Here is a 14,191-nt window from a genome sequence, read left to right as displayed (position 1 = left end):
CCTCTTTGCAATGAAGATGTTGCCTAGTCTGGCAATGAAACATCTGCAAGAAAACAACAAGGCTCAGAGAGCACCAAGGACTCCACAGTTCAACCCTGAGCTACAAATATTTGCTTCAATTGGTAATGCATTCATCTGCTTTTAAAGAGCTAAGTGAAGCTGCTGCGTCACTTCCCAACAAGTTGCTTGGGGGCTTTATTTAGCATTTCACTCATTGCTTTTTCCTGCTCCTGGAGGTAGTAGAAGAGGCCCCAGAACAAAATAAAGTGCCACACTTAGCCAAACGGCATCATTGCTATCCCTTTATGACCTGAATAGTGTCACCTCTGCAGGGCTACACATAAAGCTCACTAAAATGAAAGGACATGGAAAGAAGAGAATGTGTCAAAGGAAGAGTACAAGGAGGTAGCCCAGAGGTCAGAAAAGCAACTGATTAAAAGAAAAATGGGTAGAAAGTAACATGAAACCGAGTAGAGACAAATGTAAAGTTCTTCAATCACATGCACAGATATAGGATAGGGGTAACTGTACTTTTGTAAAACAGCTTGGAGAGATAGTGGATTGCAAGTTGAACATGAACTAGCAGAGAGATGAGACTGCAAAAAAGAGCAAAAATGCAATTTTAGTCTGTATGAATTCTGGGTACCACACTTTAAGGATTGAGAGAAATTGGAGAGAAATTGGTACAGGTTCAGAGAAGGACAATGAAAATGATCAAGGGATTAAAATCCTATGAAAAGAGATTTAAAGTGGTGGGTAAATTTAGCCTTGAGAAAACATGTCTGAGGGGAAATATGATAGTACTCTTACAATGCTGGAAAGGGTGTCACCCTGAGGAAGGTCAAGATGGGTTCTTCTCATTCTGGGGTGCAGGACATGGAACAATAGCTTTAACTTATGGAAAGGAGAATCTGATTGAATGTTGGGGGTGACATGTATGATTGTATTATATTCACATTCACTGACTAGAGGTCCCTGTTAATTCATAATCACATACAAGTGAACTTTATAGGACATACATATGTAGCCTAATCCCATAAAAGTTTACAAAGAAGTAAGTTCCTTTTTGCCATACAGATATGAACAGGATTGCAGGTATAGTTTTTCTTCTTACACTTACCTACACTAATTGAGCCACTTTTTGGTTTTTCAACAAATAAAACAGATTTCTGGGAATCTTGTTTTTCTCCTTCTTCTCCTGCGGACCATACTAGTATAGAAAATAAAGGGAAATAACTATTATCAGAATGAACCTTTTAGTCAGACAATGCTTACCTGGGTTCTTTCTTTTAGTATTAATATTACTTCTTAAAAATAGACACACACTCCTCATATCTCTCTTTCAGAGTAAGATGAGGTTATTGAAATAAGAGGAGTTAAGTGTCACATAGCGCACACATTTACGAATGGAGTAGAGCTTTTTTTCTAGTGATCTGAGCTGTAACTGTACGTTCCTGTCTTTACACTAGTCTTTACCATTTGAACTGCTTCATTGTTTTAACGTAAACACAGCGTGTTTCCTTGTGTTTCAAGCCTTAAGGCACGTGTGGTGGTCCCATCTCAGTTCTAGGCTGCACCCACCTGTGGAATGAAAGTGGAGCCCTGGGGACACACACGCAAGGACTTAAAGTAGAGATTCATGGCAGCTAAGCAAAATTCTATCCCCCGATCCAAAAGAAGTGGAGAATCTAGTGCTGAATGTCAGGGATGAAGTCCAGGTCCCTAATGGCTAACTATACAGTATTGAGCAACAGCAAATAAGTCTTTCAATTTCTAATCCTTGACCTTGCCTGAGAAAAATTTACTTTTTTTTTGCCTGATAGAATGGTTCCTCCATATCAGCTGTTACAGACGTTATCCTGCTGGTGAAAGCTCTCTTCCATCCTTTCATAGAAGATAAATTTCATATAATCCCTTGCATGTGTAGACATATGTTTGGTATGTACAAGATATTAATCTCTGGATTAGAGTCTAGACAGAAATACACTACTGGAATCTAATGAAGAATATTGGTCTATAGAAAGTTGCATGTTAATACATCTCTTATGGTCATAACTTTATGGTCTTCTGGCCAACTTTGTGGGGTTATGAATATTAAAACCTGAGTCATCTTATAAGGAAAAAGAGGGTAGCTAAGAATAGCCATTTTAATAAGAAATCTGCAGAGGAGATTTCAACAACCAGGAGAGAAATTCCCCTACTCCGTGCTCCCCAAACCCCAACAGCTTCTGGTTCCAGCATTTGGCTCCATATATAGGTCATGGACAATTGAATGTTGATTGTTGCTTATATATAAGTACAAGCATATTCACATAGAGTGATGGTTAGATGGATGAATGTACCAAACTTTATCATATTTCTATCTGTATCAAATGCATGGTATACTAGACTATATGGCAAAAACTTCATTAAGTTTTTATTGAAAGCGTTGCTACTAAATATCTTCATCCATCAGTAACCAGGATGGTCTATGTGTGCTTCTCTTGTTTCAGCTATATACTTCAGTAATTATAAAATTCTTAGTCTGTAGTTTAATACCGAGGGAAGAAAAATAATTCATCACAATAGCTTGAATACGTAACTTCTATGTCAAATATAATATATTTGATAACTAATTCAAAAGACTAATGCATTTTGCTAAACAAATCAATAAGCAATAGCTCTCCAAATATGAAATACTTAAAATAGGTGTTTTTATTTTAATATTTCCACTGTAAAAATAAGTTACAGTGTTATATGAAAAAAGGTCTGTCTGAAGTTTTTCCAAATCCATTTCATATATCACAGTTCATTTGATATATCACTGTGCACTAATGTACTCCAAAGCTTCATGTGATTGGGGGCTTCCAACTTCACTCCAGACACAAGAGTGGAGAAGCCTTTGCTCATAAGAAGCTGTGTTTGCACATTAGGACTTCAGGAATCTTTGAAGCAGACTCTTTAGCTAGATCTGTAACAAATATAAAACGAAAACAAAAACAAAAAGTTATCATGAGTATAAACCACATCAAAACTGAAAAAGGAAGCTACAAAAAAATTGTTAATAGGTAATAAGAAAATTGGAATGTCTTGAGTTTTCTCTTCTTCCTTTCTGATTTAGTGTGTCTCACCTGAGTCCTTTCTGTCTCCAGATTTATTTGTTCCATCTGAAAAGTAAGCATAAACTGGATGATATCAACATTCAGAAGTTATTATCTGATTGTTTAATTGGCTATGTGGGATTGTGGCTACTTTTTATGTTAAAAGAAATGAGGAAAAATGTAGACTATAATGGGATTGTTTAAGAGGACAATGGGAGGTATATATTGCAGTAATTTTGTTGAAGCTGAGCAAATTGGTGTTTGAGCAGCATCTGGATATGATAATAGGTAGAGTAATCATACCTGTGGAAAGGAATTCTATTGATGGTATTATTATTATTATTATTTAAATTTATTTTGGCCACCCACTCCAAAAGACTTTGGGTGGCTATGGCAGAGCCTCAGAAAATATTTCCAAACCCTGCTGGTCTCAGCAGAGCAGAAGACAGAGAAAAGCACCATCTGTTTTGTTTTCTTCTTAAATTTGAATGATGGTGTCTTTAAGATTGCCATTTGTTTTTCTCATTTCTCAGGTGCACAGAAGAGTGTGGATTCCTTAATTCCCTCTCCTAGTAATTTCAGAGTTTCAGAGAATGGCTCCTTTCTGCACCTTGGTTGGCATAGATGTCAACCACAGTGATGTTAAAATGATGGCATAGCTGTCGTGACATCACCGCACAAATGGTGCAATTATTCATGTCATGATATCTGACACAAGCACACAGCTTGCATCATTTGGGTGATGATATTGTGACACCTGGATGATCATTTGCCCCATTCATTGCTTGCCTCCTGGATGTTTATAGCTACTCTGAATCTCATCTTCATAGACCTTTCACCTGATCCAGCAGAACCATTTATATTCTCATTAATCAAGCTAATGACTATATGTTTCCTATTCTTGAGTTCCATCATGATAGAAATTGTGTATAAATATAACAAATAATTGTTAGGCTATTTTTTAAAATCTTTCTTAAGATATTTTGAAATACATTTCTTCTTTAAGGTTTTTAAAAGACAATCTTTTAAAGCCTCTTATTAAGGGAGTTGAAGTGAAATCAACTGGAAAATTGTTCAAAAGTAAATGTATTTACTAAGGCATCCACTTTCTGTTATATGGAATCATGCCTGTTTGGGAGCAGAAAAAGTGAATCTTACTACCTCTTCATATTTTATCCCAATATTATATAACATTAAATGGAATAGTCCTGCTAACCTGCTGCTGAAGAATCCTCTTCATCTGTAAAAAGGAACACATAAAAGGTAAAATAGAGCATTGTGGCAAGAAAAAGCAATAAGGTAGTTTAGTAAAAATGAATGGAAACAAGAAACCTGTAAAAGAAGGAAGGGGAAACCATGATAGCTGGGGAGCTGGTAATGACAAGGGCAAACTTATGGAGAAAGCTTTATGGGATCGAGCAGCTGAAGTGGTCAACTTTAATGCTTCACGCAAATACAAAAATGGGATGCGACGTGTAATCCAATATTAAAACATGGGTTTGAATGGGAGCTTTCAAAATGGTTGTGTTTGTTAGACATAAAATACAAAAACTGAGGGGGGAAATGGAATACAAAAAAGTCACAATGAAAATCAAGGTCAACCACAGATCTGACCTGAAGAAGATGCCGTTTCAATGACGTTCCTGTCTGCAAGTAAAATGTGTACCATAGATACATTCATCACCATGATTTTTTGTTTTTTTAAGAGGTAAAAATAATGTAATTAAAAATAAAAAGAACAAAAAGTGCAGAAATCAAACAATTATTTTTCGTTATTCATATTAAGATGTCTAGGTAAAAACAATATACTTGCATGCCTATTATTTCTGTCGAAGTTAAGACACAGGGTTGTGTTTCCATAACATGCTAGACTAAGCTAAAAGGGGTTGGGCAGATCATGGTTCAGCCTGTTGTGGGAATGTAGCTATGGTCTTAGCGTATTATGTGAAAGAGGCCATCATGTTCAGCCACAATATGGGTTTATATTTTTGGACATAGCATGGACACAGCAATTGTGTTTTGCTAACTTACACTGTACAGTGTTCAGTATGTTGTGTGAACCCAACCTTACAGAATGTTGTATGTATGCCTATTGAGTTCAAAAGGCTTTTCTCCCAAGTAGAGGACTGCAATTTAAGAGATCATTCATTCAGTGTTCCATTCCTTTCAAAGGAAGAATTAAACACGTTCTTACTCATCATAAGTTAATGGGCCCTAAAACTCAAATAAATTAAAAAAAAAATTATTAGGACTTCATTCAATATTAAATACTTCTACAATGATATTAAGAAACAGTGAAATTATCAGCAGAGTTCTAGAAGATTATCAAGATACCTGTGCCCCTTAAACATTCTGGGCTAGAATCAGTTACAGATATGAGCTCTAGTATCAAGACACAACCCATTATCTTAAACACTCTACTCTTTCAGTTGGCTTATCACGGTGTTGAAATTCAGATGATGAATAAAAAGAAGAAGCTGTACTGGCAACATTAACATTGTAACGCTATATCTAGTTACTTGAGATTAAAATCTGTATCTATCTATATCTTCTTACCTTACCTTATCTTATCTTATCTATCTAAACTATCCTTAGCAAATGATTAATCAATGATTAATCAATCATAGCTGGGACAGATAGGCACATGTAGTCATCAGTTTAGAGAGCACGGGTTTCCAAGGCTGGAAAGATGATATAAGTCTTTCTACCTTACATCATTACTGCTATAATTTATGTTTTACCTGGATGTTCTGTGAAAGGCTATAACTATAAGAATAAATGGAAGACGGTAGAAAGAGTTTAAACACAAAGATACTGCTACTTCAGAGGGGATGGTGAGCATCCAAACTATTTTGTTCCTTTTTTAGAATATACGCCAGTTAGTCTCCACCTAAAACAATGTCATTAGTTTGGATAATATAAAAAAGATATAAACACGAAATTGTGAAAAATACCTAGAAATCATTGTAATTGCCATTCCTAAGTCATGTTAAAAAGGTAAAGGTTTCCCTTGACGTAAAGTCCAGTCGTGTCCGACTCTAGGGGGCGGTGCTCATCTCCGTTTCAAAGCCTTGGAGCCGGCGTTGTCCATAGGACACTTCTGGGTCATGTGGCCAGCATGACTCACGGAACGCCGTTACCTTCCCGCCGAAGCGGTACCAATTAATCTACTCACATTTGCATGTTTTCGAACTGCTTGGTGTGCAGAAGCTGGGACGAGCAACGGGAGCTCACCCCGCCACGCGGTTTCGAACCGCCGACCTTCCGATCGACAGCTCAGCGGTTTAACCCGCAGCGCCACCGCGTCCCTTATGTCCCTTAAGTCATGTTAAGGTAAGTTAAAAGGAAAAGCAAAACGTTTTAGAAAAAGGTGTCTATTACAAGAGCACCACCTGTTGTCCACCTCTACCATAAATAACAGACCTTACAGATACAGTTCTTTGTGAAGGAGAGCCTCATAAGAAGGGATTCTAAGCAGTGAGAACACTGGCTCACCTGAAGTAGCAAGCATTTCTCTGAGCGCAAGAAAAAGACTTCATTTTCCGATGAACAACATTTGACAGGTCCAAAATATTTGTCAGTTCTATGAATGGCAGAATGTACTTATATAAATGATTTGCATGGCTGCCTAACTTGTAAAATGTGACTCTCTATGGTAATATGGCATGCATATGCTAATCTTCATTGCTATACAGGTGGTTCTTGGGTTACGACCACTTGTTCAGTGACCATTCAAACTGGTGACGGCACTGAACAAGGGGGACATATGAGCAGTCCTTGGAGTTCTGGCCATCACAGTGTTCCCACAGTCATGTGATCGTGATTTCTGACATTCCCTGCTGGTTTCCCACAAGCAAAGTCAATGGGGAAGCCAGCAGGGAGAAATCATGAACATGTGAGGCCCTTGCTTAATGATCCACACGGTCCTCACTTAATGACAGCAACTGGGACTGCTGGAACCATTGCTAAGTGACACAGCCACATGATGTCATGCTTTACGACCACATTGCTAGCAATGGCAATTCTGATCCCAACTGCTATCATAAATTGGATTACCTATAACTGCAATAAATTATTGCAGTATTGTGCAATAACTAACTGATCAAAAGACAACAACAGGCTTCAAATATTAGCAGCTCATTACTTCAGCATCAATTCTCTTTCTCTTTCTTTCTTTCTTTCTTTCTTTCTTCTTTCTTTCTTTCTTTCTTTCTTTCTTTCCTTCCTTCTTTCTTTCTTTCTTTCTTTCTTTCTTTCTTTCTTCTATGTATATGTGATTAATGAAAGTTTGTAAGAACTAAGTCATATGGTTAGCTCAGCCAGCACACTGTTTGCAAGGTCATGCATGTTACCCAAACTGAAGATGTTTATCCTCTAAAAGGGTGCCCTAATTTGTTATTACTTTGAGACACTAGAATAGTAAAGAACAATTACTTGGTATGCAGAACAACTGCAGTTCCAACAACATTGCAACCTGTCTTTTTTGAACAGAAGGGGTTAATTTTTTTCCCCCAATTTTTTTTTCCAAATTGATTGATTAATTAGGACTGAATGGACTCTCTTCCCTGTGAAATGGAGGCATGATGATTTAACAACTTTAACTTACTTAAAATGAAAAAGAAATCTAGCCTGTGTTAAGCCTGTCATTAAAAATAACAAATGTAGTGCCTGAAATCAGACCTGATGGTAGAAACATGACAATTATTTCACTCTCCTTTATTCTGCAATTGAAATTTTAATAGAATAAATACATTTAGTAATGCAATTCTTGAAAATGTTTGCAAAATTGTTCTCTTGAATTGCTTTTAACTCTATACATATTCATTATAACTGTTTTGTATGTGCACTGCATTGAGGTGTATGACTGCTGCTTTGCAAAAGTCTAATAAGGAAATAAATAAGAAGTAAATACTGAAAAGAGGGGACCGAACATAGAAGCAAAAGTTTAAACTAAGGAGAGAGTCTGCACATCATGAAGTGTTATGGTTCCCTCTTCGATACATTTTGGTTATCGTGCTCCAAGTGAGTTAGTTATTAGCTTATTTTATTTACTGTCATAGACCAACATAGGTGCTCATAGAAATATGGTTTTATTGTTGTATTAATTTATTTAAACTGATAACAATATGTCTGTGTTAAAGAAAGCAAGATCACTATTCTCAGTGAGAGAAATTGTTTCACTGGAGTGTAACAAGGAGCATGAAACTGAATGCTTTGTGCCAATACTGCTGCTCCACATTTTGTATATGGATGCCTTAGACCTGTTAAGCAATCCTTACAAAACAATTGGGGCCAATATTGGAGTTCGATGGAAAATTCTGAAGGAAAATTGTTGCAGAATTAGAAACATCTGGACTATCTGAATCCAAACTATAACTGTTAATTCAAGCAATTGTTTTTGAAAAATATTTGACTTTAATCATATCTCAATTTCTTTTTAAAAATATGGATTATTTAACTTTTAGAAAAGCCTTTCCATTAATGGCTCTTGAGCACAACTGATCAGTATTTTCTTCAGCGTGTGTTATCATAAAATGTATGCTACACATATAAATACACATATTTATATACCTGTTGTCATCCGAGAATCTCTGGTGGCCTGCTCCACAAGTGGCCAGGTGTGAGACCCTGTTTTTCAAGTTGGGTTCCCGAGAACAGTTGGGAGTGCTGCTGCTGTACCAGCCTCCCTGCTGCGTGGCAACCTCCCTGCCTGAGCTCCTGGAGGTTGTCTCAGGGTTGGCAGTGCAGTTTCCCAGACTTACGGTTCTGGGGGACTTCAATCTGCCTTCCCTGGGGCGTGCCTCAGAGGCAGCTTGGGACTTCATGGCTACCATTTGGGACCCGACTTGAGACAGTGGTCTCACTCCGGACTTGGTTTTCTTGTCAGAGCAGTGGCAATGTAACCTGAGGGGAGAGCCACATCCATCCCCATTGTCATGGTCAGATCACGCCCTGGTGGCCCTGAGATTCTCCTATGCTGCCTCCCTCCGCAGGGAGGTGGGACCTATTCGGTTGGTCTGCCCCCAGTGGCTGATGGACTCAGTGAGGTTTCAGAGGGAGCTGGGGGTTGTACCTGAGGATCTGCTGCATGGTCCAGCAGAGGCCCTGGCTACTGCCTGGAATAGGGAGGTGGCCAGGGCCTTGGACAGGATCTTGCCTGTGTGGCCTCTCTTGCCTCATCCAACCCGACACTCCCTGTGGTTCACGGAGGAGTTGAGGTTTTGAGGAGGCTTAAGAGATGTCTAGAGTGCCGCTGGAGGAAGACAAAGACTGAATCTGACCAAACACAAGCTAGAGCTGCTATTAAGGCCTACCTTGTGGTGGTAAGAGTGGTGAAACGGCAGTATTTCTCCACTCTTATTGCATCCGCAGATTGCCGCCCGACGGCCCTGTTTAAGATCACATGTACCCTTTTGGGGAAGGTGGGCCCAGTGACCCACCTACAGGGCTGTGGGGAAGGGTTTTCTGAGCATCTGCAGGATAAAATCATGCAGATCCATTCCAAGTTGGACTCCATGCATGAAGCAGGGTCTGAGGAGATGCCGAGGGAACGTTTTAGCCTTGTTATCTGGGAGCCGTTTGATCCCGTTGGACCCGAGGAAGTGGACAGGATCCTCCAGATTGTGAAAGCCACCACCTGTCATTTAGATCCATGCCCCTCCTGGCTGGTGAAGGCAGCTCAGGAGGTGACGTGTGGTTGGGTTCAAGTGATGGTAAATACATCCTTGAGTGAGGGGGTGTTCCTGGCTGCCTTTAAGGAGGCACTGGTGCGCCCCCTCCTCAAGAAGCCATCACTGGACCCAACTGTGCTGGACAATTTTGGTCCAGTCTCCCACCTCCCCTGTATGGGGAAGGTGGTTGAGAAGGTGGTGGCATTGCAACTCCAGAGGATTCTGGATTAAATGGATTATCTGGACACCTTTCAGTCAGGTTTCAGGCCAGGATATGGGACAGAAACTGTATTGGTCACACTTATGGATGATCTCTGGCAGGAGCGGGATGGAGGCAGTGCATCCATCCTTGCTCTCCTTGATCTCTCAGCGGCTTTCGATACCATTGACCATGGTATCCTTTTGGGATAACTCAGGGAGTTGGGGGTGGGCAGCATGGTTCTGCACTGGTTCACCTCCTTCCTCCAGGGCCGATCCCAATCGGTGGTGATAGGAGAGGAGAGATCCGACCCTCGACCCCTCTATTGTGAGGTGCCGCAGGGTTCGGTTCTCTCTCCTCTTATTTAACATCTACATGAAACCCCTGGGTGAAATCATCCATCACCACGGGATGAGGTATCATCAGTATGCTGATGATACCCAATTATATATCTCCATCCCGGGTGAGGTAAGTGATGCAGTGACTGCCCTTTCTCAGTGCCTGGGGACTGTGGGGGTCTGGATGGGGAACAACAGGCTTCAACTGAACCCTGGTATGACGGAGTGGCTGTGGATTGATGGCACCTCGTCTTCCAGGAAATTGTCATCTTTAGCTCTGGATGGGGTTGCACTTCCCCAGACAGACTCAGTGCATAATCTGGGGGTTCTCCTGTACTCATGACTCCTGCTCAAAGAGCAGGTGGCAGTCGTGGCCAGGAGGGCCTTTGTGCAACTTCGGGTTGTGCGCCAGTTACGCCCATTCCTGGAACAAGAAGCCCTCTGAACAGTCACTCATGCCCTGGTCATCTCCCATATAGACTACTGCAATGTGCTCTACATGGGGCTACCCTTGAAGAGTATCCAGAAGCTTCAGCTAGTCCAGAATGCAGCCGCACTGGCCATTTTTGGTGCCCCTAGGTCGGCACATATAACACCTTTGCTGCGCGAGCTGCGCTGGGTGCCAGTTTGCTTCCGGGTCCAATTCAAGGTGTTGGTTATCACCTTTAAAACTAGGTTACCTGAGGGACCGTCTCATCCCCATTACATCGGCCCGCCCCATCTGATCATCCAGAGAGGACATGTTACGGACCCCATCAGTAAGAGAATTCCATCTGGCAGGGTCCAGGAAACGGGCCTTCTCTGCAGTGGCCCCCACCCTTTGGAACATCTTGCCCCCAGAGGTGAGGCAGGTCCCTTCACTCCTGACCTTACAGAAGGCCCTGAAGACTTGGTTCTGCTGCCTTGCCTGGGGCGGGAAAGTGGGTAACCATTCTTGGAGGTGGCTCGCACCCTGGAGTCCCTCCCACCAGCTTGGAATTTTATACCCTCTTGGATCTTATATTTATTTATTGCATTTTATAATAATTGTAATGTGTCTGGTTTTATGAGATTTTAACGTTTATGATCGTAGTTTGATTTTATTATAAACCACCCAGAGTCCCTCTCTTGGGGGAGATGGGTGGTAATTAAATTTGAATAATAAATAAATAAATAAAATAAAATAAAAGTGTAATAAAATATAAAAGTGTAATAAAGAATTAACAACCGTAGAATTTCACACAGAGATTCCAGTGTTTCTCCTGATGGTCTATGAATATACCTTTGCTTTAGTGGCTGTTCAAAGAGTATAGTATGGAGGAAGGAAAAGGACAATTTGTTTAGTGTTTATGAGACGTAGGACAGTTAAAACTTGTGATGAAAATCTGTCTATGCCTCCTCTGCAGATCTGTCATGGTTGGTCCAACTTTAAAAACAGTGAAAGTACATATTCTAGAAAGCAAGAGAGATTTTGTAGAGAGATTTCATAGAAACTGCCATCACAAACTGCATGTGTTGGCAGGATAGAACTAGATGAAGTTAAAATGAAATAACAGATAGCTCATTAGATAGCTGGATACCTGATGGAATTTAGAGAAAATTAGTAAATTAATGTTAGTATTCCAAGATATAAGCATATTGTTGTTGCTATATTTTTCTGCAAAAAAGATGTTAATAAATGCATATTATGGAATAAAATATATGAGAAACAATGATACATATACTGTATATTGCATGTCTGTATGAACAAATGCAATACGGTAGACACACATACACACACAGAGGTTTACAGCGGGAACCCACATATTTACTTAAATGATGCTTGTTAATGATTTTATTCCAGACTGGAGGTGACATTTTATATCGTCGAAGTTTTATGGATGCTTTTCCAGTGTAGATATAAGGTATACTGCAATAATCCAGTATTACGGTGCTAAATCATGAATAACTACAGATTATTTTACCCTATCCAGAAAAGTTACACATCATGTACCAGTTAAACCTGATAAAGGAAAAGGGAGAAAAGACACTGTGTAAACTTTGGTCCTGAGACATGTAAGAAAATAATCCAGGAAGGTACATTTAATTACATTTTTAAAAGAAATGAAATCCAAATCCAGGAGGGGACTGGATGGAACAAGGAAGATAAAAAACACAATCTCCCTGAACTGTAGAATCTCGTCTAGCTTTTGAAGGATAATTGTACTCACCTTTTTCTGGAGGATTCCCATCTTCCTGAAGTTTAGTTTGTTCTGTATAGGAAGTCGAAGCACATTTTTTTAGAAGAAACACCCTGATCATAAATGTTGTACATGTTTCAGCTAGTAGGGTTAACATTATATCAACACTTTAAATGTGTAAAATAAGCTGTTGGGATACTCCATAGCAGTATTACAAATGACTTGAAGACCTCTAGCACAGTATAAAGCTGAATATATATATAACAGCCTCTACCTACATATGGTGGATTACAGTTTCCATCAGTCTGCACTTAAAACATGGATAATTGTGCAGGAGATGGAATAAGGCAATGACATCTGCTAACAATAGCTATGAGAAAAACCTCTATTTAGAATGTGAACAGAGTAATCAATAGGGATGAAGAAAAAAAGGGAAAAGTGGCAGTGAAGTCCATGTTTGCAAATGTGGAAGGGAAAGTTAAAAGGAGGTGAATAGCCTGAACAGTAAGGAATTGGGGAGGTGCATCAGCCAAGATAGAATGAGACAGCTTATTGGATGTAAATTGAGATTCTAATTCATATTGTAACTTAAAGGAGTCTGTCTCAGTAACAGATCTATAACAAAAGGTCAAGATCTATCAGGTAACTGTAACCTTTAAAAATGTCTAGGAAACTTATGGAACTACAAAAAAAAAATACAACAATTAAAGTAAACTGTACTGATAAATTATAATCAATAATTTATCAGTGACATCAAATCAATAGTTTAATGTATCAATAATACAGACTTGATAGAAACCAAATAACCACTGGAACCAAGAAAAAAACCAAGAAAAAAAATTCTCAAAGCTAATACTGATTAATCTTCTCTTTGCCCTAATCCAGAGTTTTTCCAACTTGGCAACTTTAAGATGTGTGGACTTCAACTCCCAGAATATCCCAGCCAGCAAGTCCATCACCTTCAAGTTGCCAAGTTGGAAAAACACTGCCCTAATCTGAAAATCTCTCTCTCTCATTGCAGGATAAATTGCCTTCCCTTTCCTGACTTGTCACTTTCCAGATGTGTTGGAAGCAAAACTTTCAGAATTCCCCAGACTTCTGAATTAAAGATTTAATTCATTTGAATTAAGATACCAAATCCTGAATGAATAAGCCAGTGGAGTTAGGTGGTGTTTCAAACTTAATGATAAACTCTTGATGGCAGTGATATTACACAAGGTATCATAGCCATAATTCCACAGCAAAAATACAGAGGGACTGAAATGACTGGAAGCAAATTCTCTGTACTTCTTTAAAGAATGGGGAAATATTAACTCATATCCTAGAATAAAATAAAAGCCATGGTAATGGTTGATTACCTGAGAATACAAAAGATAGTGGTGACAGATACAGCCATGTTAGGAGCAGAGTTATTGGGAAGGCAATTATAAATTCAGTGGGAAGAAGTTTCAGACAGAAATGCCTTTACTACTTTTAAAGTGTATTTGTAAACTGTACACTTGTATAAAAGTTTTAAAAATATCTTTTAAAAAAATCGTTGAGATCGCAACTGAAATGAACAAATATCTAAATTGTGTTGTTATTATTATTATGGTTAAATTATTGCTCTTTTCCATTCAATCAAGTGGGATCTAAATTCTAATTCTAAAGCCGAAAGACGGTGTGGCAGGTTGTTAATACTGTATATTGAGACATTGAATATCTTCAGTTTCTGCTTAAAGATGAGCAGTCTGCAGTCACAGAA

The 14,191-nt window shown here is 39.2% G+C and overlaps 1 protein-coding gene across 5 annotated transcripts in view; it reads right to left on the bottom strand.

Moving 5' to 3' along the window:
* The window catches only part of MYBPC1 (myosin binding protein C1), a 116,872-nt gene that overhangs the window by 66,366 nt on the left and 36,315 nt on the right, over positions 1–14,191 (bottom strand). For 3 of the 5 annotated variants that reach the window (XM_063308432.1, XM_063308434.1, XM_063308435.1), the window contains exons 3-7: positions 12,478–12,519; positions 4,695–4,727; positions 4,297–4,320; positions 3,111–3,146; positions 1,121–1,210 (exon numbers count right to left, since the gene is read on the bottom strand). In XM_063308432.1, coding sequence (XP_063164502.1) covers positions 1,121–1,210; positions 3,111–3,146; positions 4,297–4,320; positions 4,695–4,727; positions 12,478–12,519 — 225 coding nt within the window. The remainder of the gene's footprint in view (positions 1–1,120; positions 1,211–3,110; positions 3,147–4,296; positions 4,321–4,694; positions 4,728–12,477; positions 12,520–14,191) is intronic. The other 2 variants (XM_063308433.1, XM_063308436.1) reach the window with 2 other exon arrangements.

This window comes from Candoia aspera, chromosome 7 (assembly GCF_035149785.1).
Source record: "Candoia aspera isolate rCanAsp1 chromosome 7, rCanAsp1.hap2, whole genome shotgun sequence".
NCBI classification, from domain to species: domain Eukaryota; kingdom Metazoa; phylum Chordata; class Lepidosauria; order Squamata; family Boidae; genus Candoia; species Candoia aspera.
This window is presented reverse-complemented; position numbering and strand designations above follow the sequence as displayed.